The sequence below is a fragment of the Saimiri boliviensis genome, chromosome 7, assembly GCF_048565385.1.
Source record: "Saimiri boliviensis isolate mSaiBol1 chromosome 7, mSaiBol1.pri, whole genome shotgun sequence".
NCBI classification, from domain to species: Eukaryota; Metazoa; Chordata; class Mammalia; order Primates; family Cebidae; genus Saimiri; species Saimiri boliviensis.
In genome coordinates, this window is record NC_133455.1 from 71,757,827 (window position 1) to 71,782,245 (window position 24,419).

General features: G+C 54.8%; 3 protein-coding genes across 7 annotated transcripts; 1 reads left to right on the forward strand and 2 right to left on the reverse strand.

Moving 5' to 3' along the window:
- The first annotated feature begins 771 nt into the window (after window positions 1–771).
- On the forward strand, window positions 772–5,815 carry SHMT2 (serine hydroxymethyltransferase 2). 4 transcript variants are annotated; one of them, XM_010337217.3, is made up of 12 exons: window positions 817–922; window positions 1,936–2,133; window positions 2,607–2,686; window positions 2,839–3,039; window positions 3,338–3,419; window positions 3,580–3,702; window positions 3,828–3,967; window positions 4,300–4,465; window positions 4,664–4,763; window positions 4,850–5,005; window positions 5,104–5,211; window positions 5,335–5,815. In XM_010337217.3, the coding sequence occupies exons 1-12, from the start codon at window positions 890–892 to the stop codon at window positions 5,460–5,462; spliced, it is 1,515 nt and encodes a 504-aa protein (XP_010335519.1). In that variant the 5' UTR covers window positions 817–889; the 3' UTR covers window positions 5,463–5,815. The 4 variants fall into 4 exon arrangements, with proteins under 4 accessions (XP_010335521.1, XP_010335520.1, XP_010335519.1 ...); XM_010337219.3 differs by lacking the exon at window positions 2,607–2,686 and having other exon boundaries at window positions 772–922; XM_074402765.1 differs by lacking the exon at window positions 1,936–2,133.
- Window positions 5,816–5,989: 174 nt separating this feature from the next.
- On the reverse strand, window positions 5,990–8,440 carry NDUFA4L2 (NDUFA4 mitochondrial complex associated like 2). The gene is made up of 4 exons (XM_010337216.2): window positions 8,158–8,440; window positions 7,702–7,790; window positions 6,830–6,890; window positions 5,990–6,707 (listed from the first exon to the last, which is right to left on the reverse strand). Exons 1-4 carry the CDS (start codon window positions 8,212–8,214, stop codon window positions 6,651–6,653), a joined length of 264 nt encoding a protein of 87 aa, XP_010335518.1. The 5' UTR covers window positions 8,215–8,440; the 3' UTR covers window positions 5,990–6,650.
- A 6,109-nt stretch (window positions 8,441–14,549) lies between these two features.
- STAC3 (SH3 and cysteine rich domain 3) lies at window positions 14,550–23,748 on the reverse strand. Of its 2 annotated transcripts, XM_039472487.2 has the most exons (12): window positions 23,531–23,748; window positions 21,940–22,006; window positions 21,426–21,693; window positions 20,464–20,561; window positions 20,186–20,258; window positions 19,164–19,261; window positions 16,214–16,280; window positions 15,999–16,045; window positions 15,622–15,707; window positions 15,409–15,460; window positions 15,183–15,320; window positions 14,550–15,005 (listed from the first exon to the last, which is right to left on the reverse strand). In XM_039472487.2, the coding sequence occupies exons 2-12, from the start codon at window positions 22,003–22,005 to the stop codon at window positions 14,907–14,909; spliced, it is 1,092 nt and encodes a 363-aa protein (XP_039328421.1). In that variant the 5' UTR covers window position 22,006; window positions 23,531–23,748; the 3' UTR covers window positions 14,550–14,906. The 2 variants fall into 2 exon arrangements, with proteins under 2 accessions (XP_039328421.1, XP_074258897.1); XM_074402796.1 differs by lacking the exon at window positions 21,940–22,006.
- Window positions 23,749–24,419: the final 671 nt, after the last annotated feature.

Below are 24,419 nucleotides of genomic sequence, written 5' to 3' on the forward strand. Positions count from 1 at the left end.
TTTGGAAACCTCTTCCTGGAGGGGTCAATGAGTCCTACTCCCAAGGGTTTCATCCAGATGAAGTCAGGCTAAAACGAAGATCCCTTCCAGTCCCAAGGATCTATAGCCCTGGGGAAAAAAGGAGAGCCCACTGACTGCTGAGACATCAAGAGGTGCACAGGTGACAAAATTCGATAAGTGAACAACAGGAGGGGCGCCTCCCTCTGCTCCCAGATGTCTGAAGAGAAAGAGGAGATACCTTGGAAGAGGCAGGTCTGTGGGTCAGAGGAAGAGGAAAGGACAATCCATCACAGCGCAGGTTCACAGGAAAAGCCTCACTGAATCCCCACCACACAGTATTTTCTTGTGACTTTACCAGGGAGGAAACTGAAGCCCCCATAGGCTAATGTGCTAGTCCCAGAGCTGGAACTTGAAGTCAAGTCTCTGACCCTTCTAAACCATGGTGCTTTCCAGTGCTCCATAGTTCTCTATTTTGTGTGGGAGTCCAGATCTCCTGGAGTCTAATAAAGCTAGCTAGATATACAGTAGGCACCCAATCAACATTTGTCTTGAAAATGGACAGAAGGAAAACAAACCCTGAAAAGCTTCAGGACAGTTAGGAGAGAAGGCGGCACTGGACTGTTTTTTTGTTTGTTTGTTTTTTGTTTTCCAGGCACGGGCCTCTAAACCTGGGGCTACAGACGGGACTTGTAGAGAAAAAAGTGGGAAGAACTACAATTCCCATAAGGTGACAAAGCGGCCACCATTACGCATGCGTAGGTCCCTCCCTTTAGCTTTGGCCTCTCAGCGCGCTCTTCTCGCGCATGCGTTCTCCGATCGGTCTTCTTCCGACAGCTTGCTGCCCTAGACCAGAGTTGGTGGCTGGACCTTCTGCGACTTCCGAGTTGCGATGCTGTACTTCTCTTTGCTATGGGCAGCTCGGGTAAGAATGGGGCTCCAGATGCTAGGTAACCAGTGAAAAGGAAGCTCTTCTCCTACCTTAGTTCCTAGTCACAAACTCTGGGGTTCTTTTGGCTTGTGCACACACGTGGACTGGGGCCTCAGGGAGCAGACGTGTAACTAGGGAATCCCCAAGACCCCTGGGCACGCGTGGAGTGAACTGCGAACCTGTCCTCATTCTGGCGATCTTCTGGCGATCAGACGCCCCAGGGCCTTGTGACCGCCCATTTCACGTGGCGTTAGGGGAGAGGACAGCGCCGGATGCCCCGAGGACCCCGTGCTGGCGAATGAGCGGATTTCTCGGCCTGGCCTCACAAGCTGAGCCTTTCCGGCCAGCTCTGGGCCCTGCAGATGATGCAACCGAGGCTCATAGCTTGCATCAGGCAGGGGTCCTGCGGCAGTGAGGGCTGGAAGGAGGTGGAAGGAGTAGGGGGCTAAGTAAGGGGACAGGGTATTGGCTGCCTTTCGGACAGACCCCCACCTCTTCCCCTCCCACATAACTCTTCCCCAGGGACTGCTAAAGGTCTACCCTCCCACCTCCATTGCTCTACAGCCTGTGGCCTCAGCCCTTGCCAACTCTATATCTCCCCCCGCTGCCCCCCACCCCATTGACTAGGGTATGTTTATGCTGACCTGCTGGAAGACCCCCTTGTTCCGGTGGGTGGGAAGGTTCTGGAATCTCAGTGGCCCTCTCTGGAGTAGGGGAGACATAGCTTCGTGAGGACAAGCTTTGTAGAATGGTTCATGGAGTGAGGTGGTGGGAGATTTCTGAGCTGCAGTGCAGTGAATGGAACAAATCAGAACCACCCCCTGGACATTGATCTCAAGCCTGGCTCTAGAACTGGCTTTTGAAGGTGGAGGTCAGGATAGTGAGAACTGAAACAGGCTGGCTGGACAACTGGCTCCTCAGTGTGGCCTTACAGGCATGAGTGAGGGTGGTCAGGAAACGATCTGTCTGGACTGTTGTGATTTCATCCTGACTTTTCCTGCCTCCAGCCTCTGCAGAGATGTGGGCAGCTGGTCAGGACGGCCATTCGGGCTCAGCACAGCAAGGCAGCCCAGACTCAGACTGGGGAAGCAAACAGGGGCTGGACAGGCCAGGAGAGCCTGTCAGACAGTGACCCTGAGATGTGGGAGCTGCTGCGGAGGGAGAAGGACAGGCAGTGTCGAGGCCTGGAGCTCATTGCCTCAGAGGTGGGACCTCGGGAGATGGGCAGGGGTTGGGCCACCATGGGTACAGGAAGTAACGAAGTTACCTTAACAGATATTTCTCCAGAACACCTTTCACGCTCAGGACCTTTCTTTGGGCTTTATTCTCCTTTCTTACCTCTCTGAAGCAAAGGCAGGGCAAGTCTAATTTATGGCGTTGGCGCATTAGGGGAGCTTCCAGGGTCCCTACAGTCTCATCTGATCTCCCCCTTCCTTCCACAAGGAAAGAGGAGCCTAGAAGCACAAGTTTGAGTCGGTAGGTAGCCTGGAGGGGCCACCTCTCATGGCAGCTGGGTTTCTGAAAAATGCTGCCCTCTGGCTTTGCCCCAGGCCTGGCGCTGAGTGAATGGAAATTTCTGCAGGGAGTACTCCCGATTTCAGCTCTCTGGCAGGGAGGGACTGTGGGAGTCCAGGGAAAGGGGCTCAATACCTTCTGACATTGCCCCCCACCACCCCAGAACTTCTGCAGCCGAGCTGCGCTGGAGGCCCTGGGGTCCTGTCTGAACAACAAGTACTCGGAGGGTTACCCTGGCAAGAGGTGAGGGCTGGAGGGCAGTGTCAGGGATGGTGCTCCCAGTGGGGGAACCCACCTGTACCTTCCCAGTGTTCATTGAGGAGTGAACTTCCCAGTCCTTTGTTGCTGGTTGAGAGTCCTTTCTCTGTGCCCTCATTACCCCTCTCCCATGGCAGATATTACGGGGGAGCAGAGGTGGTGGATGAAATTGAGCTGCTGTGCCAGCGCCGGGCCTTGGAAGCCTTTGACCTGGACCCTGCACAGTGGGGAGTCAATGTCCAGCCCTACTCTGGGTCCCCAGCCAACCTGGCTGCCTACACAGCCCTTCTGCAACCTCACGACCGGATCATGGGGCTGGACCTGCCTGATGGGGGCCAGTGAGTATGAATGGGCTGGCTGATGGGCTTGGTGGGCAGGATTGGTGTGGGAAAGCAGGTATTTATTGAATACCTACTATGGACTATACTGATGGAACAGGCTTTGCCCTGTCCTGCATGTCACAGTGGATGAGGAAGATAAGATCCCAGTTACAGTACCCACCACAGAGTAGACAGAGCAGTGAGGTGGTGTGTACTAGGACCAGCGTTCTGGGACCAGAGAACTGTGGAGCTGAAGGGAGCAGTTAAGTCTGGGGTTCCTTCCACCCAGGCCTCCTTACTTCCTCTTACTTCCCAGTCTCACCCATGGTTACATGTCTGATGTCAAGCGGATCTCAGCCACGTCCATCTTCTTCGAGTCTATGCCCTATAAGCTCAACGTGAGTGCTCTAGAGTGTGGGGAGGGGCTCTCGGCCCTGGTGGTGGTCCTCTCCTGGAGAGGCTGAGGGACTGAAGCCCTGGGCCATCCTTAGGGTCAAGGAGGAGAGTGAGCTGCCCTGCTTCCTTCTCGGGGCTTTAGCTCTTTGTCTGTCTGTCCAGCCCCAAACTGGCCTCATTGACTATGACCAACTGGCACTGACTGCTCGACTTTTCCGACCACGGCTCATCATAGCTGGCACCAGTGCCTATGCTCGTCTCATTGACTACGCCCGCATGAGAGAGGTTGGTGGGAGGCTGGAGACTGGGCACCTCCCCAGGGGTGGTGAGGAGGTGTGGGAGGAGGGCAGCCTTGGGCAGGCCTGTCCGGGCTGTCCCCAGGCTGAGCCCTTTCCTCTCTACCTGCCCAGGTATGTGATGAGGTCAAAGCACACCTGCTGGCAGACATGGCCCACATCAGTGGCCTGGTGGCTGCCAAGGTGATCCCCTCGCCTTTCAAGCATGCGGACGTCGTCACCACAACTACTCACAAGACTCTTCGAGGGGCCAGGTCAGGCTCCCTGAGGTCGGGCGTTGCCTTTCCTGCCTTCTGGCCTATTCCTGGGGCACTGTTGGCCAGGACCTAAGAGGAATTCTTTCTGCAGCCCTAAAGATTCCTGCCCAGTCTGTGACAGTTCTCCTTCTCTTGCCCATGGTGGCCATGCCCTGGCAAGGAGTTTGGGGATGGGATTGAGGGGCTGATTCCATCTACCACTGGAATCCAGTGTACCAAGCCCACATGAAGTGTGCCCTCAGGGCCCAGGTCCGCCAGCTTCCTCTGCTTTCTCTGTCCCTTGTCCTTCTTTTTGGCTTAGATTCTGACCACCCACCTCTCTCACACAGATCAGGACTCATCTTCTACCGGAAGGGGGTGAAAGCTGTGGACCCCAAGACTGGCCGGGAGATCCCTTACACATTTGAGGACCGAATCAACTTTGCCGTGTTCCCATCCCTGCAGGGGGGGCCCCACAATCATGCCATTGCTGCAGTAGCTGTGGCCCTAAAGCAGGTTCGGCATCCTGCCCCTGTAGGGTGTGGGGGCCAGTGGCCTGGAGGCTTAAACCCTGCATCTTGCTAACTGATGCTGGGACAGATGGAAGGGATCAAGTCTGGGGTCCCAGAGCTATGCTGAGGGTGCAGGGACAAGAGGACAGTGCAGGGCTTGGGTCCACGTCTGGGGTCACAGCTGCTACTGTCTCATCTCCAGGCCTGCACCCCCATGTTCCGAGAGTACTCCCTCCAGGTTCTAAAGAATGCTCGGGCCATGGCGGATGCCCTGCTACAGCGAGGCTACTCACTGGTATCGGGTGAGCCAGCATGGGATTGGTGAGGGCCTCTATAGCTTCAGGCAAAGGCCCAGGACTCACCACTCCCCATTTCTTACCCGCCTTAGGTGGTACTGACAACCACCTGGTGCTGGTGGACCTGCGGCCCAAGGGCCTGGATGGAGCTCGTGCTGAGCGGGTGCTGGAGCTTGTATCCATCACTGCCAACAAAAACACCTGCCCTGGAGACCGAAGTGCCATCACACCAGGGGGCCTTCGGCTTGGTGAGACCTGGGATTTAAGAAGGGAAGGGGTTCCCATGCTGGATGCCTGCCAGGTAACCTTGGGCTATGCTCATCCCTCCTCTTGTGCCCCTTTCCAGGGGCCCCGGCCTTGACTTCCCGACAGTTCCGTGAGGATGACTTCCGGAGAGTTGTGGACTTTATAGATGAAGGGGTCAACATTGGCTTAGATGTGAAGAGCAAGACTGGTGAGTGGGCAAGAAGGCCCCCTGGGCCAGCCTGTTCCCACTCACTGTCTGCTGTCTCCCCCAGCCCATCTCATTGCCTTCCCCAGAGCTCTGACCACTTGTTTTCTCACCCTCTCTCTCTAGCCAAGCTCCAGGATTTCAAATCCTTCCTGCTTAAAGATTCGGAAACAAGTCAGCGTCTGGCCGACCTCAGGCAACGGGTGGAGCAGTTTGCCAGGGCCTTCCCCATGCCTGGTTTTGATGAGCGTTGAAGGCACCTGGGAAATGAGGCCCACAGACTGGAAGTTACTATCCCTCCCCACACCTAGGCCAGTGGAATAGAAAGCCTTTCTATTTTCTGGTGTGAGAGGGAAGACCTCTCTCTTAGGGCAAGAGCCAGGTGTAGTCCCTGTCCCAGAATTTGTAGCTGAGATGATTTTTTCTTTTTCCTTTTTTGGTAACAAGACTTAGGAGGGCCCAGGTGCTTTCTGCTGGCACCCTGTCATGATCGCAGTGTCAGAGACTCTTTCTTGGAGAAGTTGGCGAGTGCCTTTCTGAGCCAGTGGCAGGCAGGAGTGGGTGGGCACTCTCCTTCCTGTTTTTATCTAATAAAATGCCAACCTGCCCTGAGTTTCCATTACTGTGGGTGGGGTCCCCTGGGCCAAACAGTCATTTGTCTCCCTCAATGTGTACACCCCTCCCTCCCACCACCTCCACCGCAAAGACCCCCGGGGCTGCAGCCTCCTCTCTCTGTCTCTGATCAGAGCCGACACCAGACGTGATTAGCAGCCGCAGCAAATTCAATTTGTTAAATGAAATTGTATTTTGCCCACGGCTGCTTCTGTTTGATCCCTGGGGACAGTGGGGAGCAAGGGAGGGGAACGGCAGGGGGAGGCCCAGGTGTGGGGCTAGAGGGGGTGCTGTTGTCGGGAGGCTTGGGCAGGGGAGGAGTGTGCTGCGCCTCAGGAGGCAAAGGTGCCTCAGCCTGGGCAGGCCCTGGACCAGCCCAAGCTGAGCAGCGCCGCCCCTGGGCTGGCTCCCAGAGCTGGAGCTAACGCGGACCTCGCCACGTCGCTTGGCACTCAGAGGCCCCTGCTTCTTGTTGGCTCACGTAGACCACGCTCAACACGTAGCCTGTGCCACACCCTTCGAGGCCCCGTAGGACGGCAGAGGGGCTGGCTTGGGTTTTTTTGGTCGACCCCTCCTGGCGCTGCCTGCCTCCCCCTCCCCCATGTGGGACTCAAGCTGAGGGTCAGAGGTGCTTCCGCTGCTGGGAGTCGGGGAGGAGAGTAGGGGTGGAGCAGCCTCCCCTCTTCGTGGGAACCCGGCCTGTGTAAGCAGGATCAGGACAGGGTGGCCGGACCGACGCCTTGGCGTTTGAGGGGAGGGGTCTGGGGGAGGAGTAGAGGTGGGTGGGCTGGCTGTCCGTGGTTTGCATGGCACTGGCCGCCCAGCCTGGCTTAGAAGTCTGGCCGGTCCTTCTTCAGGCTCTTATAGTCAGTGGTAACTGCAAAGAACTGAGAAGGAAAAGGGGTTGCACTGAGTGTCCCAAGCCTCCCTTTGCTTCTAGTAGGGAGTTGTGGGTCTCAGGACCAGGAGATAAGAGGATGGGGGCAACCCTGGAGCCATCGCGAGGTACCTTGTATTGGTCATTGGGGCTCAGACGGTTCCAGGGCTCCGGGTTGTTCTTTCTGTCCCAGCTGTGGAGTGGGAGGAGGAGGGAGGGTTAGAGTCTCCTCCCTGGGACCCAGGACTCTAACCCAATTTGAACCCAAGCTCCAGCCAGAGGCTCTGACACCACCCCAGTACCCCCACTTCCTGCCCTGGGGGGCCCAGTTCCCAGAGACTGACAGGGAAGGGACATATTAGTGGGTGCTGTCAAGTGAGACAAGCCTGTCACCATTGTCAGCATGGGGCTGGGTGACAAACACAACGAGGCCCAGGGACTCCCATTTGCTACCTGCCACCCTAGGTTAACCCCAAGAGCAGAGCTGTGGGAATCAGGCAGAGATCCCACGGGGCTGGGTTTCTGGTGGTGTGCCTGGAATTATAAAGTCTTGGGTGGGTGCACCTTTCACTTCTGGACCCCCTCTGAGAGCTGGGTGTGAAATCTCCGCGCCACCCTGAAATCCCCAATGCCACCCCTGGCAGCTCATTCAGCCAAACCCTTAGTGTTCTGGCACAGACAGAGGGACCCAAAAGTCGGAGACCGCCGCTGGCTGAGCGCGTTGTCATGGTAACCAGGCCAGGAGAGGCGAGGGTTCCATAGTTCCGGGGGGGCCCAAGCCGAGGAGTGAGCGGCCAGGTGGGCTGGAAGGAATGCAGGGGTCTCCCAGGTCAGCAGTGGGTTCCAGCCCTGAGATGCTAGTCGGTACAGTTGGAGGGGCATGTAGCAGGGCTGGGGATCCCCACTAGGGCCACCTATTCCCACCATTCCTGAGAGGTGAACGCCTTCCCACCCTATCTTGCCTCGCCCAGGACCCCTGAGAGCATCCGAAGCCCGCCCTTTACCAGACGTCGGGGCTTTTCAGGGCAAGTCGAAGCAAGTAGAGCCCAGCACTGCCCATGCCCAAGCAGATGAAGCTGATCATCGGGATGAGCTGCAGGGAACATGGAGAGCACTTTTGGGGTCAGCCCTCTCCCCGCGGTTCACAGTCACACTCTACAAGCTTTTCCACCCATCCCAACCCCACCCTGAGTCTGTTGCTCCCTCCCTTTCGGGAGAGGGGACCTGGAACCTCCTACAACCATATTTCCTGGCATGGTCTCTCTCACCCTACAGCGATCCTGTCCAAGGTAGTGGATTTGTGGGACACAGGGACGTTTTGGAGAGAGACCAAGACAATCTTGGGGGAGGATTGGGAGCGCTGAGGGACCTGGGCACAAGGCAAGGCACTGGAGGATTCGGAGGGTGGGGCAGCAGGAGAGTTAGGAGTTAGAATCAGAGGTTCTGAGGACAGAACTCACCTCTGGATGTCTTTTGATCTGCCGGTACAAGCGGCCCCCAAGACTGGTTCCTGCCATGTCACTTTTCCAGTGTCTGATCCTCTCCAATGGCTCTGCCCTCTCCCTCCTTCTGGGGTCCCGCCCCCTGGCTGGGGAGGGATCAGCCCAGCCCAGAGCAGCTTAGCCTGGCCCCACCCCCACTTAGCTCACTTTCTCCTCAATTCTAGGCCCAAAGCCTGGAAGGGAATTGTCTGGGAGCCAAGAGGTTTCTGCTCTCTGACTCTCTCCTGCAGATGCCTGTACCTGGCCCAAGGGACGCCATCATTCTTGGGGCTTTGAGCATCTGAGGGATAGGCTGATCGGCATAGGACCCCATTTGGAGGAGGAGGAGAGGGAGGACCCCATGTGGAGGAGGGATGGCCGTGGGACAGGCACTTAACAAAATGCATGTGTGGAGTGTTCACAGGTGGGACCAGGAGGGGCCAGGGCCAGTGAGGGCATGTGCAGCACTTCCCTGACACCCCTGGAGCCGTCCAGGAGCGGGTCCTGAGGACCCTGGTTCTGTCCCCTCCTCAGTGTAGTGGGGTAAGGAGGGAGAGAGGCCGACACCATAAAGCTGCCCCAGCCCCTCTTGTTCTGAGTGGTTTCTCCAGGTGGCGGTTGGACTGCAATCGTGGTTGGAGGCTGGAAGAACCAGGTGTATCTTATTCGCGGCTCAGGATCAGGCTAGAATAAGCCAGTTTATTTATTCCGCCACAGTCAGGGCAGTGGGGCTTGAGAGACTTGCTTGCTCTGCCTACCTGGGGTAGGGTGAAGGTGGAGCTGCCCAAGGAAGCCATCCTCTTCCTCTGGCTGTGGGATGGAGAGGAAGGGAATGGAGTGAGGGAAACAGAAAGGTCTGGAAGATGCTGGTAGGAAAGAGAACAAAACGCAGACACAGAACTGCGAGCGGCTCCCCGTCCTCAGCCTCCTCAGCCTTCTCAGGTGAGTGCTGTGCTGCTGGGGTGGGGAGGCTCAAAGCCCCCCGTCTCTGGGGAGTTGGGATCTTGGGGAAGCAGGAGCCGAGGCCTAATCTCTCCCCCCGCTCCCACTTTAACCTCCACCACCCCCTCTCTGCTCGCAGCCGAAGCGGCGGAGCACCCGCACCTCCCCCTCCAGAGCCCGGCTGTGGAAGGCGCGGGCGGGAGCGAGCTGTTCACCGGTCTCTGGGATCCTCGGGGTACAGGGAGGGAGAGGGCGCTTTCTGGGGCCCCCTCCCTTTCCTTCGCGCCGATACCTCCGCCGCCCCCTACTCTGACAAGCGCGGCTGTAATTAGGCTGCGGGGTCCCGGGCTCTCCGCCTCCCTCAGGCGGATAATGAGATAAAGTGTCAGAGACACGGCGAGAACAAAGAGACAGAGACTCGCTGCGAAGTGTGTGTGGGGCGGGGGAGCCGGGCTGACGAGGTGTCAGCGTCTCCGCCAGCCCAGCCCTCCCAGAGAACCCGCGCCCCCAGAGCCCGGGAAGGGAGGGCGTGTCCCGTCACCCGCGCACCCCAGCCCTCCAGTCTCTGGAACCAAAACGCAATCCCAGAGCTCCAGCTCGAGCGGCCGCACAGCTGGGCTGCACATCTGGTTCTCGGTGGCGCAGCTGGGGAGCTGGGACGCCGGAAGGGGCGCCTGGTCCTTGCGCCTTTGCACGCGGGCCCTCGCCTGCCTCCTTGTGCCCTTAGTCTGAGTTCCGGTGACCCCGGCCAGGTCCCATCACCTCTGTCGCGCGCTTTTCCCAGAGCCGCCGCTGTTCTTCCGGCCTTGGGCCTCCGCCGCGCTCACCGAGCGGCAACGTTACATTATTGCCTCCGCTCCGCCTCTCCGCCCCTCCTTGACCCGTCACCTGCTTCTAGCCCCTGTCTTTGTGAACTTATTTCGAAGCCCCCTTCCATCTTTGGTTCCTGTTTCTGGCTCGTGGCCCCTGGGGCCGATCTAGAACACAGGACTCCTTGGGTTCTCTCCTCGCTCGCCACACTTTCTCACCATGAGACTGACCCAGCGGGGTGGGGGAACCGCAGGGGTCATTAGCTGTAGATTAGGGATCCCGCTGGGACTGGACTCTGAGGGCTAAACCGCACCAGGATCTCAATCCGCGCGCTGGCTGCACCGCGGGTCAAAGGCAGCGGGACTCAGTGGATCGAACGGGTTGCTGGGGCCGTGGGCACGGGCGCCCCCTGGAGGTCGAGCGGCCCCCAAGCTCGGGAAAGAGGCCTTGGGCACCCCCTGTCGGGCAGTGGGGACCCTGCACTCCCGGCGTTCGGGCCGCTAAGTTGGTGCCCGGAGTGTCCGTCCACGCCCAGCCCGTCACTCCGCCACTCCCGCCGCCAAGACAGTGGGTCCCGCAGCCTCCACTCTTCTGGTGTGAGATGGTACCGGAGGGCGGAGAGGGGACGCGGAAGCTCCTGCCTCGCCAGCCGCAGTCCGCACTCAGGGTTCAGGCGGGTTCATGCCTGGGGACCGGGGAGGCGGGGGCTTTATCTCTGCTTCTGGACTGGAGATTCGAGATTGCCCTCTGACCCGGCCTGTCCTAGCCCCTGGCTGCCCTTCTTTCTGCCTCTTCTTCGGGCGGTGTGTCTGTCTGCTCCCTCTCTGGGTATGTTCATCTCTCTCTTTCTTAGCATTCTGGCTGTGTCTGTCTGCTCTCCCTCTTGCCGCTTTCCCTACCTGGCTTTGTCCCTCTGCATCGGTTTCTCTGTCTCTCTCTGTGTCTCACTTCTTCCCTCCACATCTCTCCATCTCACTGTGTCTCTCTTTACTAATTACTCTCTTTGTCTCTGTCTCTCCCCTACCCCATTCCCCAGCTATATTCCTATTCTCTGGGTTGCTGCCTCTGGGGACTGCACCAGTCCAACGGGGCAGCCCGGGGACACCTCAGGGCACTGCCCGGGGTTCTCCTCTTGGTCACCTCCACCTGCCGTCACCTCCGAGTGGTGCTGGTCTTCCCTCTGCGGCTGTTGGACGTGGAGGGGCGCCCGGGAGAAAAGACACAGAACCCAGCATCTGCTCGGGAGCCCCGGGGCCCCGACCCCCTCTGCTGTTATTAAGGGCGCCGGGTTCCAAGGCTCCGAGATGATCATGATTGCATCAGCCAGACAGAAGCGGAGCCGGGAGCTGCGTGGTGAGCAAGCGAGCAAGACAAAGACAGCCCACCATCTGTTTACGCAAAGCGCTCTCCACCGGGAACCCCGGAGTCCCGGCGCCTGGCCCGGCTTGAGGCACAGGGTCATAAGCCCGTTCCCACCCGGCGCCCCCACCGCGTCTTGGCTTTCCCTCTCCTCAGCACCCAGAGGGGCCGCGGGGCGAGTGGAACGGGAAGGGGGCGGGGGTGTTGATGTGATTGGAGCGGACGCGGCTGTTTCTTCAATAATGGATGGAGATGATGCGGACGGCGAAGCCGAGCCGACCGGGAGAGGAGAGAGGAATAGGAATGGGGAAAGGAAGGAGTGGGGGGCGGGAGACTCATCCCGGCGTGCGCGCGCACACACACGCGAGCGCACACGTGCGTCACTGTCATTCGGATACACGCCGCCGCGCGGCTCACACCCAGGCACACGCCCACGCGCTGTCACCGAGACACACATACCTGCAGGCGGAGACGCGAGAGCAACACACTCCCCGCTGGCTCTTCCTGATTTTCACACATACAAACCTGTAGGCGGAGATGCACGGAAACGCCCCCGCGCGGAGGCACACCGGACAGAATTACCCAGATGGGAGCCGGGGAGCGGGAAGTGGACAAACTCGATAGACATAGACTCACTCAGGGGAACAGACACACACCCGGCACAGATTTGGACACACCTGGGGCTCACGTAGACACCACACACACCCAGGAACAGGCGGACACACAGACCACACGCCCGGGATACAGATGCCCATAATTGCCAGCGGCACAGAGAGACCACCCACACCCACTCAGAGGCTGGCACACCTTAGCATATGCAAGAGTTACCATCTGTGCCCTGCGGGGTGGAATGTGACAGGGAGGTCTTCAGGGTCTCTGGAGCAGGCCTTGTTAGCGTAGCAGTATAATGAGGTCTTGGTGACAGGAGGCGCCTGGGGCTGTGGACTAGGCAGCCCTTGCGCCCAGGCTTAGCTGCCTGCAAGCTTCCTTGACTGGCCCCTAGGGCGGGTAGTGCCGATGTTGGGCCGCCCCTGAGCGGCAGACCCGATGAACCCCAGTGACCCCAATTCGGGCAGTTTGGGGAAGGGGGAGCAAAAACGGAACCTTGGAGCTATACCAGGAGATTCTTAGGATCCCCAAAACGCCTGCTGGTGGGGGTTATAGAGAGGGTCACTCTGTATCCTGCCTTCCGCCCCCCGCCCCCCCCCAGTGCTGCCCCAGTCTTCCGACTTCAAGGAGTGCTGTGTGTGTGTGTGTGTGTGTGTGTGTGTGTGTGTTGAGTGGAGTGGGCAGTGAAGGAGGTTAGGGTGCAGGTTGTGTCTTGTACCCCAGTACTGGCCTTCCTCAGATCTATTTTCAATTCAGTCTGCTCCTTGGCCCAGACTTATGACCTTTGCAGCGTGCGGCAGTATCATCCATCACCCAGGCGCCGCTTAAGGGGATGGAGGGCGTTGGGAGCTCACACAGGGTCACTGTCACTCCCACCGCCCTTTCTGGGGACCTGCTTTTCCGCCCGCAGGTCAAGGCTTAACAGTCGTGGTGAGTACTGAGGGGAGGGTGTGACCATGGACCACTTGTTCCCACCCCTCGTACCCCAGCATCCCTCCTTCGAGCTCAGCACAGCCTGTTTCCCTAGCTCCTCCCGCCCCGCTTCTCTCGGGCCCTTTGCTTAATTTCCTATTAACTGCTGATAAATCCAATTAAACCGCCGCTCTAATTAGGGACAGCTGCCGGCTCAGTGAGGCTAGGGAGGGGGCCGCCCCTCGAGTGTAGGGGGAGAACAGCCGCTCTCCCTGCTCCTCGGCATCCGCACACCAGCATTGCCGCCCAATGAGCCAGTAAATTGGTTTTACTTTAGCATGGGGGGGGGCTCTCGAGGATCTGGGGCGGAGGGGGCTCTGGTTTTGAGAACCTCAGACCTTGATGAATAGAGACCACCTGAACCCTCTCGGACCCTCCCCTTATATATTCGTGGTAGGTGGATTTCAAGGAAGGATGAGGGCAGAAGGCTTGATTTGTGTGTGGTTGGTGTGTGTGTGTGACTGTGATCTACTGTTCCAGCTCAATTGCGATTAAAGGAGGGTCTTCCTTAATGACTCCACCTCCACCCCTCAGGCAGCCGGGACCGTCAAGGGCAAAGGGAACAGAAAACTGAACCCGGTTCTGCAGAGTCTTGTGTGCTTCCCTACCCCCATCACACCTCAGCCTTCTAGAAGCGGGGCGCGCCGGTCCCAGGCCCTCCTCTTCTCCAGCCCAGCTGAGCCTCTGCCCTCCCCCCAACCAGCAGCAGATGGTGCCCGGGCTCCCGCTGCCAACCTTGCTAGGCGGTGCCAACCTCAGTCCTGGCAGACAACGGGGAGACGAGAAGAGGAGCTCCTGGCTGGCCAAGTCGACCCTCCCCCACCCTCCATCGAGCTCAAGAACCTCCCGCCCCTCCCTCCCCCCTCCCTCCCCCTCCCTCCCCCTCTCCCCCCAACCCCCGCCTGCCTGTCCCACTCCAGTGACCACCCCAGCCTGCCTTTCACTGGGTCCGCTCCCAGGTCCCCAAACTCCTCTTCTCCTTCTGCTCCCTTCCCCACACCTTCCCGCTCCTCGCCACCTGCCGCCCTGACCAGGACCAGCGTATTTGCATATTTGCATATGCAAATAATAACATTTGCATACGGCGCTCCGCAGGGGTGTCTCCGTGAGAGCTCAGAAGCTGTCTGCCCTGCGTCCTCACTCAGTACCTGTCGGAAAGGGTTAGGGCAGGGGCCGCAAGGGAGGGCTTAGGCCCCTGGTCTCGCTAGCGCGGTTCCCGGAGGACTTGAGGAAGTGTTACCATGGAGACGGCACGCACCCACCCCCTCCCAGGCCCAGGGTCTAGGGCTTGGTGTCTCCAGTTCTCTCCCCTTACCCACCCTCCACTCCTCCTCATCCCTCGCTCTCCAACCGAGATCTTGTATCGCCCCCTGGCGGCCTAGCTCGGGCGCCAAGCCAGATTCCGAAATGCAAGGGGCTGCCCGTGGCGAAAACGCCAAGAACAAGGGGGACTTACCCTACTACAAGATCCTGCTCCCAGCCGCTGGGGCGCGGGGGCGGCGACTCCGGTCCCGCGCTTCCCTTTCTTCACTGACAGCAGAGGCCTCGCCTGGCCGCTGCACCTGTCTTCCCACCTCCCGTCAGCCTCAGCCCAGATGGATCTCGGGTTACTGATGGTAGCTAGGTGGGACGGCTAGTGGGTATTGCAAGGCCTTCTCCTCAACCCGTTAAAGAACAACTTTTCTACGTTTTGTCAAAACTTTAATAAATTTGCAACGTTCGACAGTTCGCGCGCCCCCGCCCCTGCCCTCCCCCCACCAAGTCCCTCGCTCCTCCTGGTGGATATGCATTATCTTCCAGCTCTTGCAAGCGGCGTCCGAAAGGTTTCGGGCGCCGGCTGCTCTTCTGGGCAGCAGGTGTCCGAGGCCCCAGGCTGGGTAAGGGGGCGAGAACCAGTCCCTTCCCGGAAGCCCCGTCAAGCTCAGGCAGGCCTTCCTATCCACCCAGCAGTCCCGTTGCTTTCTCCGCCTTCCCAAATTCCACTGGGCCCGCCCAGAATGGGTGTGGGTGTCTCCCGCCTGCGGGCACCGGCGAGCCTAAATCTCCTCCAGAAAGTCAGTAGGAAACAGCCCCATCTTGCGGCCGGTGTAGACCTTGACATAGCCGCCAGCCTCGTCTCCTTTCTGTACCACGATCTAGAGGATTAAAGGATCAGAAGTAGAAGAATCAAAGGAAACGGTAGGAGAGGACAGCAGGGGAGCCCGGGGTTACAGGGGCTTACTCTAGTCTCATTAATGGTTAAGCTCGCCAAGGAGTGTGGTGGGCTCGGGGGCATTCAGGCCTGGGATTAGGTTGGGGCAACAGCCTACTACCTGGTCCTTCTTAAGTGTGATCTGCCCTATCTCTCGGTTCCCCACGAAGGATCTCGTCACACGGTGCACACGTTCTCCAGCCCGAACCCGAATGATGAAGTTTGGAGGGAAAAATCCGACCTTCTCCCCGATTTTCCCCTGGGGAAAATAGTCGGGAGAGTCCTCTCTCAATCTTGGGTTCTGGACTCAACCCACACTCCACCCTAGCCCTAGCCATTTCTCTCACCCTCCACCATTCTTCATTGGAGTCATCAATGACTGTGATCTTCTCTCCTGGCCTGGGAGGGGAAAGGAAGGGCCTCACTCATGTAGCAGGTCCCCTCCTGTACCCTAGATCTAGACTCCAAGCCCTGAGTCACCCCTTTCCTTTTCCCTTGGGGGAACCCAGCTCTTTCCTCTTCACTCCACAGTACCAGCCCCCTGCCCCAAGGCCTCTCACGGGAAATCCAGATCGTCCTTCTCCAGGGCTTTGAATCGATAGAGAGCCACAAAGTAATGAGACTGCTGGAAGCCAGGATGTTTGTGCTGGGGGTGAAAGGGAATAATGAGTCTTGGGCTCCTCTACCCCACACTGAGGGGCAAGATTCCAAGGCAGGGGCATTCACCACAGACTCTGCATTCCAACTCTCTTCTAGGTCCCTGAACTGAGAGGAGTTTTTTGGTTGTTGGTGGGTGTGCAAGGTGATAGAGGGAGTGGGTCAAGGGTGATGGGAAGTCTAGGAATTAAAGAGTGAGCTTCTGCTGAGCCATGAGTGGTGGTGTCAGACCTGGGTTGGGGAGAGGACAGGGATCCTTGCAGGGAGGAAGGATTCTCACTTTGTCATCAGGTGTCTTCTTTTCAGCCTTATCCCCTTCAGGGTTTCCTGGGATAGGAAACATCAACAAATTGTCTGTCTCCTGGAGGGCAATTCTTACTCTTTTACCCTTCTGTGGGTATCCACAGCTGGCCTGCCCTTTGCTCCTCCAGCCTCTGTTCCACAGCTGAGCCTCTGATCCTACTCCATCTCTGGATGGAGGTGGGTGACACTCACCATCCTGGGGTTTGCCTTCCTCTGGTCTGGCAGACTCTGGTTCCTCCTCCATCATGGCTGCTAGAGGCTGGAGAGGGCACCAGAGTTAGGGAGATGCTGTCTTGGGAATCCATGCCCTAGCTGTCTCTAATCAGGTCAGAGAACTATAGAATAATGGGATCTCAGGGTTGGAAGAGGCCTTGGAGGAAATATCTAGTCCAGCCACCTGTCTTCCTCTAAAACATCCTGGCAGGTGGGTCACTCACATTGTGCTTGAATGTAGCTAAATGACATGGAATTGACTACTAGACTCCAGATCCTTGACTATGCTGTCAGCCTTTAAAAATACTCCAGTGTGTAAGTAAAAAATGAGCAGCACGGCCAGATGCGGTGGCTCACGCCTGTAACCCCAGCACTTTGGAAGGCCAAGGCAGGGGTGGATCACCTGAGGTTGGGAGTTTGAGAACAGCCTGACCAACATGGAGAAACCTCATTTCTACTAAAAATACAAAATTAGCCTGGCGTGGTGGTGCATGCCTGTAATCCCAGGTACTCGGGAGGCTGAGGCAGGAGATTTGCTTGAACCCAGGATGGGAAGGTTGCAGTGAGCTGGGACTGTCCCATTGCACTCCAGCCTGGGCAACAAGAGCAAAACTCCATCTCCAAAAAAATAATAATCAGCATAATTTATAATTTTTATAATAATTTTATAATAATTCCCTTAGAATATAACCCAGGGGCGGGGCGCAGTGGCTCACACCTGTAATCCCAGCTCTTTGGGAGGCGGAGGTGGGTGGATCACGTGGTCAGGAGATCAAGACCATCCTGGCTAATACGGTGAAACCCCATCTCTACTAAAAATACAAAAAATTATCTGGGTGTGGTGGCATGCGCCTGTAATCCCAGCTACTCAGGAGGTTGAGGCAGGAGAACCCAGGAGGCAGAGGTAGTAGTGAGCTGAGAAAACAATCTATGGCTGGAGTTCTTAACCAGAGGCCCAGGGTGAGCGGCAGCAGATCCCAAAACCCTCTAAAATTGCATTGTGCCACGGCACTCCAGCTTGGGTGAGAGAGCGAGGCTCTGTCTCAAAAAAAAAAAAAAAAAAAAGGAATATAACCCAAGAGCATGTTAGCCCTGCTGGAGGCAGCCAAATCACACCGCTAGTGCCTTATAAGTCATAATTCACTCCATAGAAATCCCCTATCCTGTGCCTAACCTCCATATCAACAACTTTGAGCCTAGATTTCTAGTTCTGTTTTTTGCAGTTGACTTTTTTCAAGAACAAATATGTAAAATTTTCTCTTCTTTCTTTCTTTTTCTTTTCTTTTTTTTTTTTTTTTTTTTTTTTTTTTAAGACAGGATCTCGCTTTGTCTCCAAGGCTGGAGAACAGTGGTGTGATCTCAGCTCACTGCAACCTCCACCTCCCAGGTTCAAGCGAATCTCCTGCCTCAGCCTTCCAAATAGCTGGGATTACAGGCGAGTGCCACCAAGCCCAGCTAAATTTGTTTGTATTTTTAGTAAGATGGGGTTTCATGATGTTGGCCAGGCAGGTTTCGAACTCCTAACCTCAGATAATCTGCCCACCTCGGCCTCCCAAAGGGCTGGGATTACAGGCATGAGCCACCGCACCCAGGATGAATATACAATTTGTATCTTGATTATATCTAAGTCATGTTATAAGGCATCAGAAATCCCCCTCTAGCTGTATACTCCTGAAAGAACCTGGATTCTGGGTAATGCCACTCAATTTTAGGAGTCCATCCAGCTGTAACCGTCATCCATACTAGTCCACCCTGGTTGTCCAGAAAGATATAAGAATATTCTAACAAATTCCTTGCTGAACTGAACGCAAGTCTATGGCATTACCAACCTAGTAACCCTATTGCAAAAGGAAATTAGGTTTCTCTTGGCCAGTAGATTTGTGCCTCAGTTTCATCATCTGTAAAATGAATGGGTCAAACCAGATGATCTTCATGCACACTTGCATGGCTCTAGAATTCTCTAGTTATTTGGTATGACAAGTTCTCTTCCCTATATCCAAAAGCAAAGCTCTTGCCTCCGTCACCCACCAATACCAAGGACCTTGGGCCTAGCCCTCAGGTGATTGTGGTGACTAATCTGACAATTTCAGAAGGGAGCTAAGAAAATATAATCTATGGCTGGAGTTCTTAACCAGGGCCTGCGGTGAGCTGCAGCAGGTCCTGAAACCCTCTAAAATGCATGCCGAAGTGTGTTAGCATGAATTTTTTTTTTTTTTTTTCGAGACACAGTCTTGCTCTGTTGGCCAGGCTGGAGTGTGGTGGCATGATCTTGGCTCACTGCAACCTCCATCTCCTGGGTTCAAGCAGTTCTCCTGCCTCAACCTCCCAAGTAGCTAGGATTACAGACGGGTGCCACCATGCCTGGCTAATTTTTGCATTTTTAGTAGAGACGGGGTTTTACCATGTTGGCCAGACTGGTTTCAAACTCCTGACCTCAGGTAATCTGCCCACCTTGGCTTCCCAAAGTGCTGGGATTACAGGCATGAGCCACTGCGCCCGGCTTTTTGTTTTTGTTTTTGTTTTTGTTTTGAGATAGAGTCTCACTCTGTTACCCAGGCTGGAGTGCAGTGACATGATCTCAGCTCACTGCAACCTCCACCTCCCAGGTTCATGTGATTCTCCTGCCTCAGTCTCCTGAGTAGCTGGGATTACAGGCACACATCACCATGTCCAGCTACATTTTTGTATTTTTAGTAGAGACAGGGTTTTATCACGTTGGCCAGGATGATCTCAATCTCCTGACCTTGTGATCTGCCTTCCTTGGCTTCCCAAAGTGCTGGGATTACAGGCATGAGCTACCACGCCCGGCCGGGTTATGTGCAATTTTAGGGGAAGATGATCCATTGCTTTTGTCAGGTTTCCAAATGGGAAAATGACCTGCTCCGTGGGCTCTCTGGGAGGGACCTCAGTGGGGAGGTACAGTGCTCACATTTTTCTTATCTGCCTGTCCTTTCTTCCGTTCCTTGTTTGCCATGATCACCCCAGTGCGCAGGGTTTCAAACACAGGATCATTGCGACTGGCAGCAGCTAATGGAATAGGAGGAGAAAGAAGACATTATTGGGGAAGCAGAGAAAGGCTTGGAGGAAAGATCTCTTAAGGAAGAGGTGGGATTGAGTAGATGCGTGTGGGAGTGGGGGTGCCACGAGAAGACTAGGGAAGGGTCTGCTGGGTAATGCCTAGGTCACCAATCTATAAAGGGCTCTAAAACCATCACTGATAATGTAACGTGAGGGAGAAAAGTATCAGAACTCCTTCCAGGCAGAGCATTACATGACGTTGGAAAGACAACTTTTGTTGCTTGGGGTTGAGACATGCTCAGAATCACTATTCTCCTTCTAAGCAGAATGGCCCCTTAAGTGAACTTTTGTACTGTTGAATGGCATGTGTAAGCTGAGGAGCTACCACCAACAGGTTCTTCTTTTTTCACCCATGCTCCTCAGAGTTAAGCCTCTCCTCCAAATAAATGTTGAGCAAATTGTCAATGAATATGCTTTTAAGGTTGCCAAATTATGAACCTGCCCAGGGTGCCCACAGCCTTTGGGCTTTGCCCTGAGTCTGGTATGACTCTGTTGTAAGGATGAGGACAGTCTCGAATCCCTGTTTTTGCTTAGAAATGATTTTGCACGTGAAGAGCACAGATTTTGAAGCTAGCAACTGAAGGTTCCAGTCTTGGCTCTACCGCTTGCTTACTGTATGTAGCTGCAACTAAATCCTATCTCCCTCTGCTGTAAAATGGGGATATGGCCTCTGGATCCAAATGGATATAAAAATATTAGGTTGAGGGAGAATTATGGGAAATAGAGTTTCTGTTTCAGAATTTGGCTTCCAAAGCTAGATATGGCATGAAACTTATAGCAAGGAGCTGTTCACTTTAAAACAAAAACAAAAACAGATGGCTTGAACCATCTCTAGGCTTGCCGATTCCCTCACGTTCCATAAAGGGCACTTACAGAGATCTTTGACACAAGCATACTGCTGATTGCTGTAGAGTGGGGAACTATAGGCCCGATGGAAACCAGGTGGCTGTAGGGTGGAATAGGAGGAAGCATTAGAGGTAGCAAGGTAAGGTCTAGAAGCCCATCTCTCCCATAAGTGGTCACCCTTTCTCAGAAAAAGAGATGGGCTGAGAAAGAAAAAGAGAAATGAATGGGATGGAGGAGGGACCAGCAAGGGGTAGCTGGTCACACAGCACCTCCTTTCTACACCTTGTTCCCCAGAGCCTACTCACGATCTTGCCGAAACATCTCTGCATTTCCACATAGGACTGACAGTGTTCATGGATGTTGGTTTTGCAGTTCTTACAGCGTAGCCCAAACTTGTTATTGACTTGGGAGAGGGGGAGAAAATTCAGATAAGGTTCCAGATTGCCCTTTCCCTTTGTACCGCTGCTGCTACACTTAGGCTCCCTTTTCTGTCTAGGACCCTATTCTCTCCATCTCTTTTTTTTTTCTTTTTTTTTTTTTTTTTTTTTTTTTTTTTGAGACGGAGTTTCGCCCTTGTTACCCAGGCTGGAGTGCAATGGCACGATCTCGGCTCACCGCAACCTCCGCCTCCTGGGTTCAGGCAATTCTCCTGCCTCAGCCTCCTGAGTAGCTGGGATTACAGGCACACGCCACCATGCCCAGCTAATTTTTGTATTTTTAGTAGAGACGGGGTTTCACTATGTTGACCAGAATGGTCTCGATCTCTTGACCTCGTGATCCACCCGCCTCGGCCTCCCAAAGTGCTGGGATTACAGGCTTGAGCCACCGCGCCCGGCCTTTTTTTTCTTTTGAGACGGAGTGTTGCTCTTGTTACCCAGGCTGGAGTGCAATGGTGCGATCTTGGCTCACTGCAACCTCCACCTCCTGGGTTCAGGCAATTCTCCTGCCTCAGCCTCCCGAGTAGCTGGGATTACAGGCACGCGCCACCATGCCCAGCTAATTTTTTGTATTTTGCGTAGAGACGGGGTTTCACCATGTTGACCAGGACGGTCTCGATCTCTTGACCTCGTGATCCACCCGCCTCGGCCTCCCAAAGTGCTGGGATTACAGGCGTGAGCCACCGCGCCCGGCTCTCTCAATCTCTAATAGCACTGCTTTACACCAACTCTAGCCGCAGCCCATCTGCTACAAATACTCCTCTCCTATACCCTCTCCCCCAACCTCTGCCTTCAACATCATACTCTCCTCACTTCCCTTCATGACTCACGAACAATCATCCGGGCACAGACATCACAGAACTTTGGTTTCTTGAAGAAGTGATCTTTGAATTTGTGGGGCTTATCGTTAACAAGCTTCGGAGGCTCTGGAGGTGGTTCCTCCTCCTCCTCTTCTTCCTCCTCCTCTTCCTCATAGATGTAGTAGATGGGCCCACCCCCAGCTCCCACTGCCTCCCCATTGGCCTGGGGCTCTGGAGGAAGTTCCATTTCTTTTGTCCCTGTAGACCCCTTCCTGAGTAATTGCTTCAGTCGCTGTAGCTGAGGGAGGGAGTGAAGGAAACGCAGTGTTAAAAGGACTTGTCACCCTCTCTAGGGTAGAGGGGCACTGGAGCAAACTAGACAGTTTTGTAGTTTGGGGTAAGGAATGTACCCCAGGATTGGGTGGGGGCTGCAGGTGACCAGTAAAAAATGAGTCATACACAAATGCGATCAATTTAAGCACTCTTCTTCAGCTGTAATGGCTTCCCGGCCCCCCATACCCAGTGGTCAGAGGCCCAGACTCACCCCACTTTGCCGAGTCTCTGCTGGGAGGGAGGGCTTAGGGGACTCCAGCACCTCCTTTTCTGTCATCCTGCAAGAGGTTGGACCCCACTATGAAATCTAATCCCTTTCATTCTTCTCTCCCTTATTTCTGTCCCTTGCAGTAGGGTGGTCCTCAAAGGGGAGGCTTTTGGAGAAATGTGGTTGTGTGTGTGTGTGTATATATATATATATGTATATATATATATGTATATATACATATATACACACACACACACACACACACATATATATATATATATATATATATATATATATATATATATATTTTTTTTTTTTTTTTTTTTTTTTTTTTTTTTTTTGAGATGAGGTCTCACTCTGTCACCCAGGCTGGAGTGCAGTGGCATGACCACGGCTCACTGCAGCCTTGATCTCCCAGGCTGAAGCGATCCCCCTACCTCAGCTTACTGAGTAGCTGGGACTACAAAGTGTGCACTACCTGGCTACTTTTTTATTTTTTGTAGAAGCAGGGTCTTGCTTTGTTGCCTAAGCTCGTGCTGAACTAGCTCAAGCAGTCCTTCCATTTCAGCCTCCCAAAGGGTTGAGATTCCAAGCATGAGGCACTGCTCCAGGCCAAATACAAATCCTTTGGCAGCGTTTATTAACAGATAGATTTCATGGAGGTCTAGAAAAGAGCCCAACATGGCTGGGTGTGGTGGGTCACACCTGTAATCCCAGCACTTTGGGAGGCTGAGGTGGATGGATCACTAGGGGTCAGGAGTTTGAGATCAGACTGGCCAACATGGTGAAACCCCATCTTTACTAAATATTCAAAATTTAGCCGAGTGTGGTCGCAGACACCTGTAATCCCAGCTACTTGAGAGGCTGAGGAAGGAAAATTGCTTGAATCTGGGAGGCAAAGGTTGCAGTGAGCCAGGATTGTGCCACTGCACTCCGGCCTGGGTCACAGAGCAAGACTCCATCTCAAAAAAAAAAAAAAAAAAAAAAAAAAAAAAAAGAAAGAAATAAAAAGAAAAAAGCCCAACAAACGGAAGAAGTCCCCAGTTAGTTCTTAAACCGATACTTATCCTTCCATCCTGAGGGGTGACCCCAGAGTTTACAGCCCTTACACAGTGTTCAAGGCTGAATGGTTAAGGTTATTTTCTTATCGGTACTTTGTTTCTCCTGGGAACCTGTGGGCAACAGGTATGTGATGCATACCTTCCCAGATCTCCTCTCTTCAAGAGGTTTCGTGGGTGTCCTCGTGTGTGCACAAGGAAGGATGGACTGGAGATATCTGCCCTCCCCTACTTCTTTCTTGAGCCCTGGGGGCACTGTGCCTAGTTCTGTCCCAGCCTGCTTCAGGGCTCAGCTATTTTAAGTTTTCAGGGTAATATGAGCCTTTCCTTCCCTTACTACTCCATTCCCTTCATCCCACCCCCACCCTTACCCCACCCTCCAATCCTAACTCATCCTAGAGTAGAATAATAATTTGACTCCTAAAACCCAGATGATTCACAACAAGGAGAGAAATGAAGACGTTAAACAGATTACTGGCCAAGGCAGCTGGGGTGAGCAGCTGTGGAAATGGAAAGAGGATGAAGAGGTAACTTACGTTTGGGATTCCCTAAGTCAGTCAGTCCACAGTATTCAGAGGAAGCTGGGACCCCCGAGGCCTTGATGGTGGTGCTGGGGAAAAACTGGTCCTCTTCCTTGGGGGCTAAGCCCCCCCAGTACCCTCTGTGTTCACACCAGCTACCCAGACGCTATTTGTAGACCTCCTAGCCTCTTGCGTTGGTGTCAGGGCTGAAATGACAGGGCTGGAGGAAAGTAGACAGCTGAGCAACACAGCTGACACAGAGAAATTGGACACTGAGAGGTCTGGGGCAGGGCTGGACCCTAACTCCTCCCATCCCCCAGAGCTGCTGTTCCTTGATTCTTCATCTATGGCCAACAGGTTAATAACAGCTGAATTCAAGAAGGGACAGTTTCTGTTCATGCTCACTTAAGGGGAGTCTATTTTTTTTTTTTTTTTTTTGAGACGGAGTTTCGCTCTTGTTACCCAGGCTGGAGTGCAATGGCGCGATCTCGGCTCACCGCAACCTCCGCCTCCTGGGTTCAGGCAATTCTCCTGCCTCAGCCTCCTGAGTAGCTGGGATTACAGGCACGCGCCACCATGCCCAGCTAATTTTTTTGTATTTTGAGTAGAGACGGGGTTTCACCATGTTGACCAGGATGGTCTCGATTTCTCGACCTCGTGATCCACCCACCTCGGCCTCCCAAAGTGCTGGGATTACAGGCTTGAGCCACCGCGCCCGGCCTCAAGGGGAGTCTATTTTTATATTTCATTTATTTTTTGAGACAGGGTAAAAAAAAAAAGACTAATTTGAACTCTCAGAGCTCTCCTATCAGCCACACTAGATTGCCTTTTTTTTTTTTTTTTTTTTTAAGGCGGAGTCTTGCTCTTGTTGCCCAGGCTGGAGAGCAATGAAGCGATCTGGCAG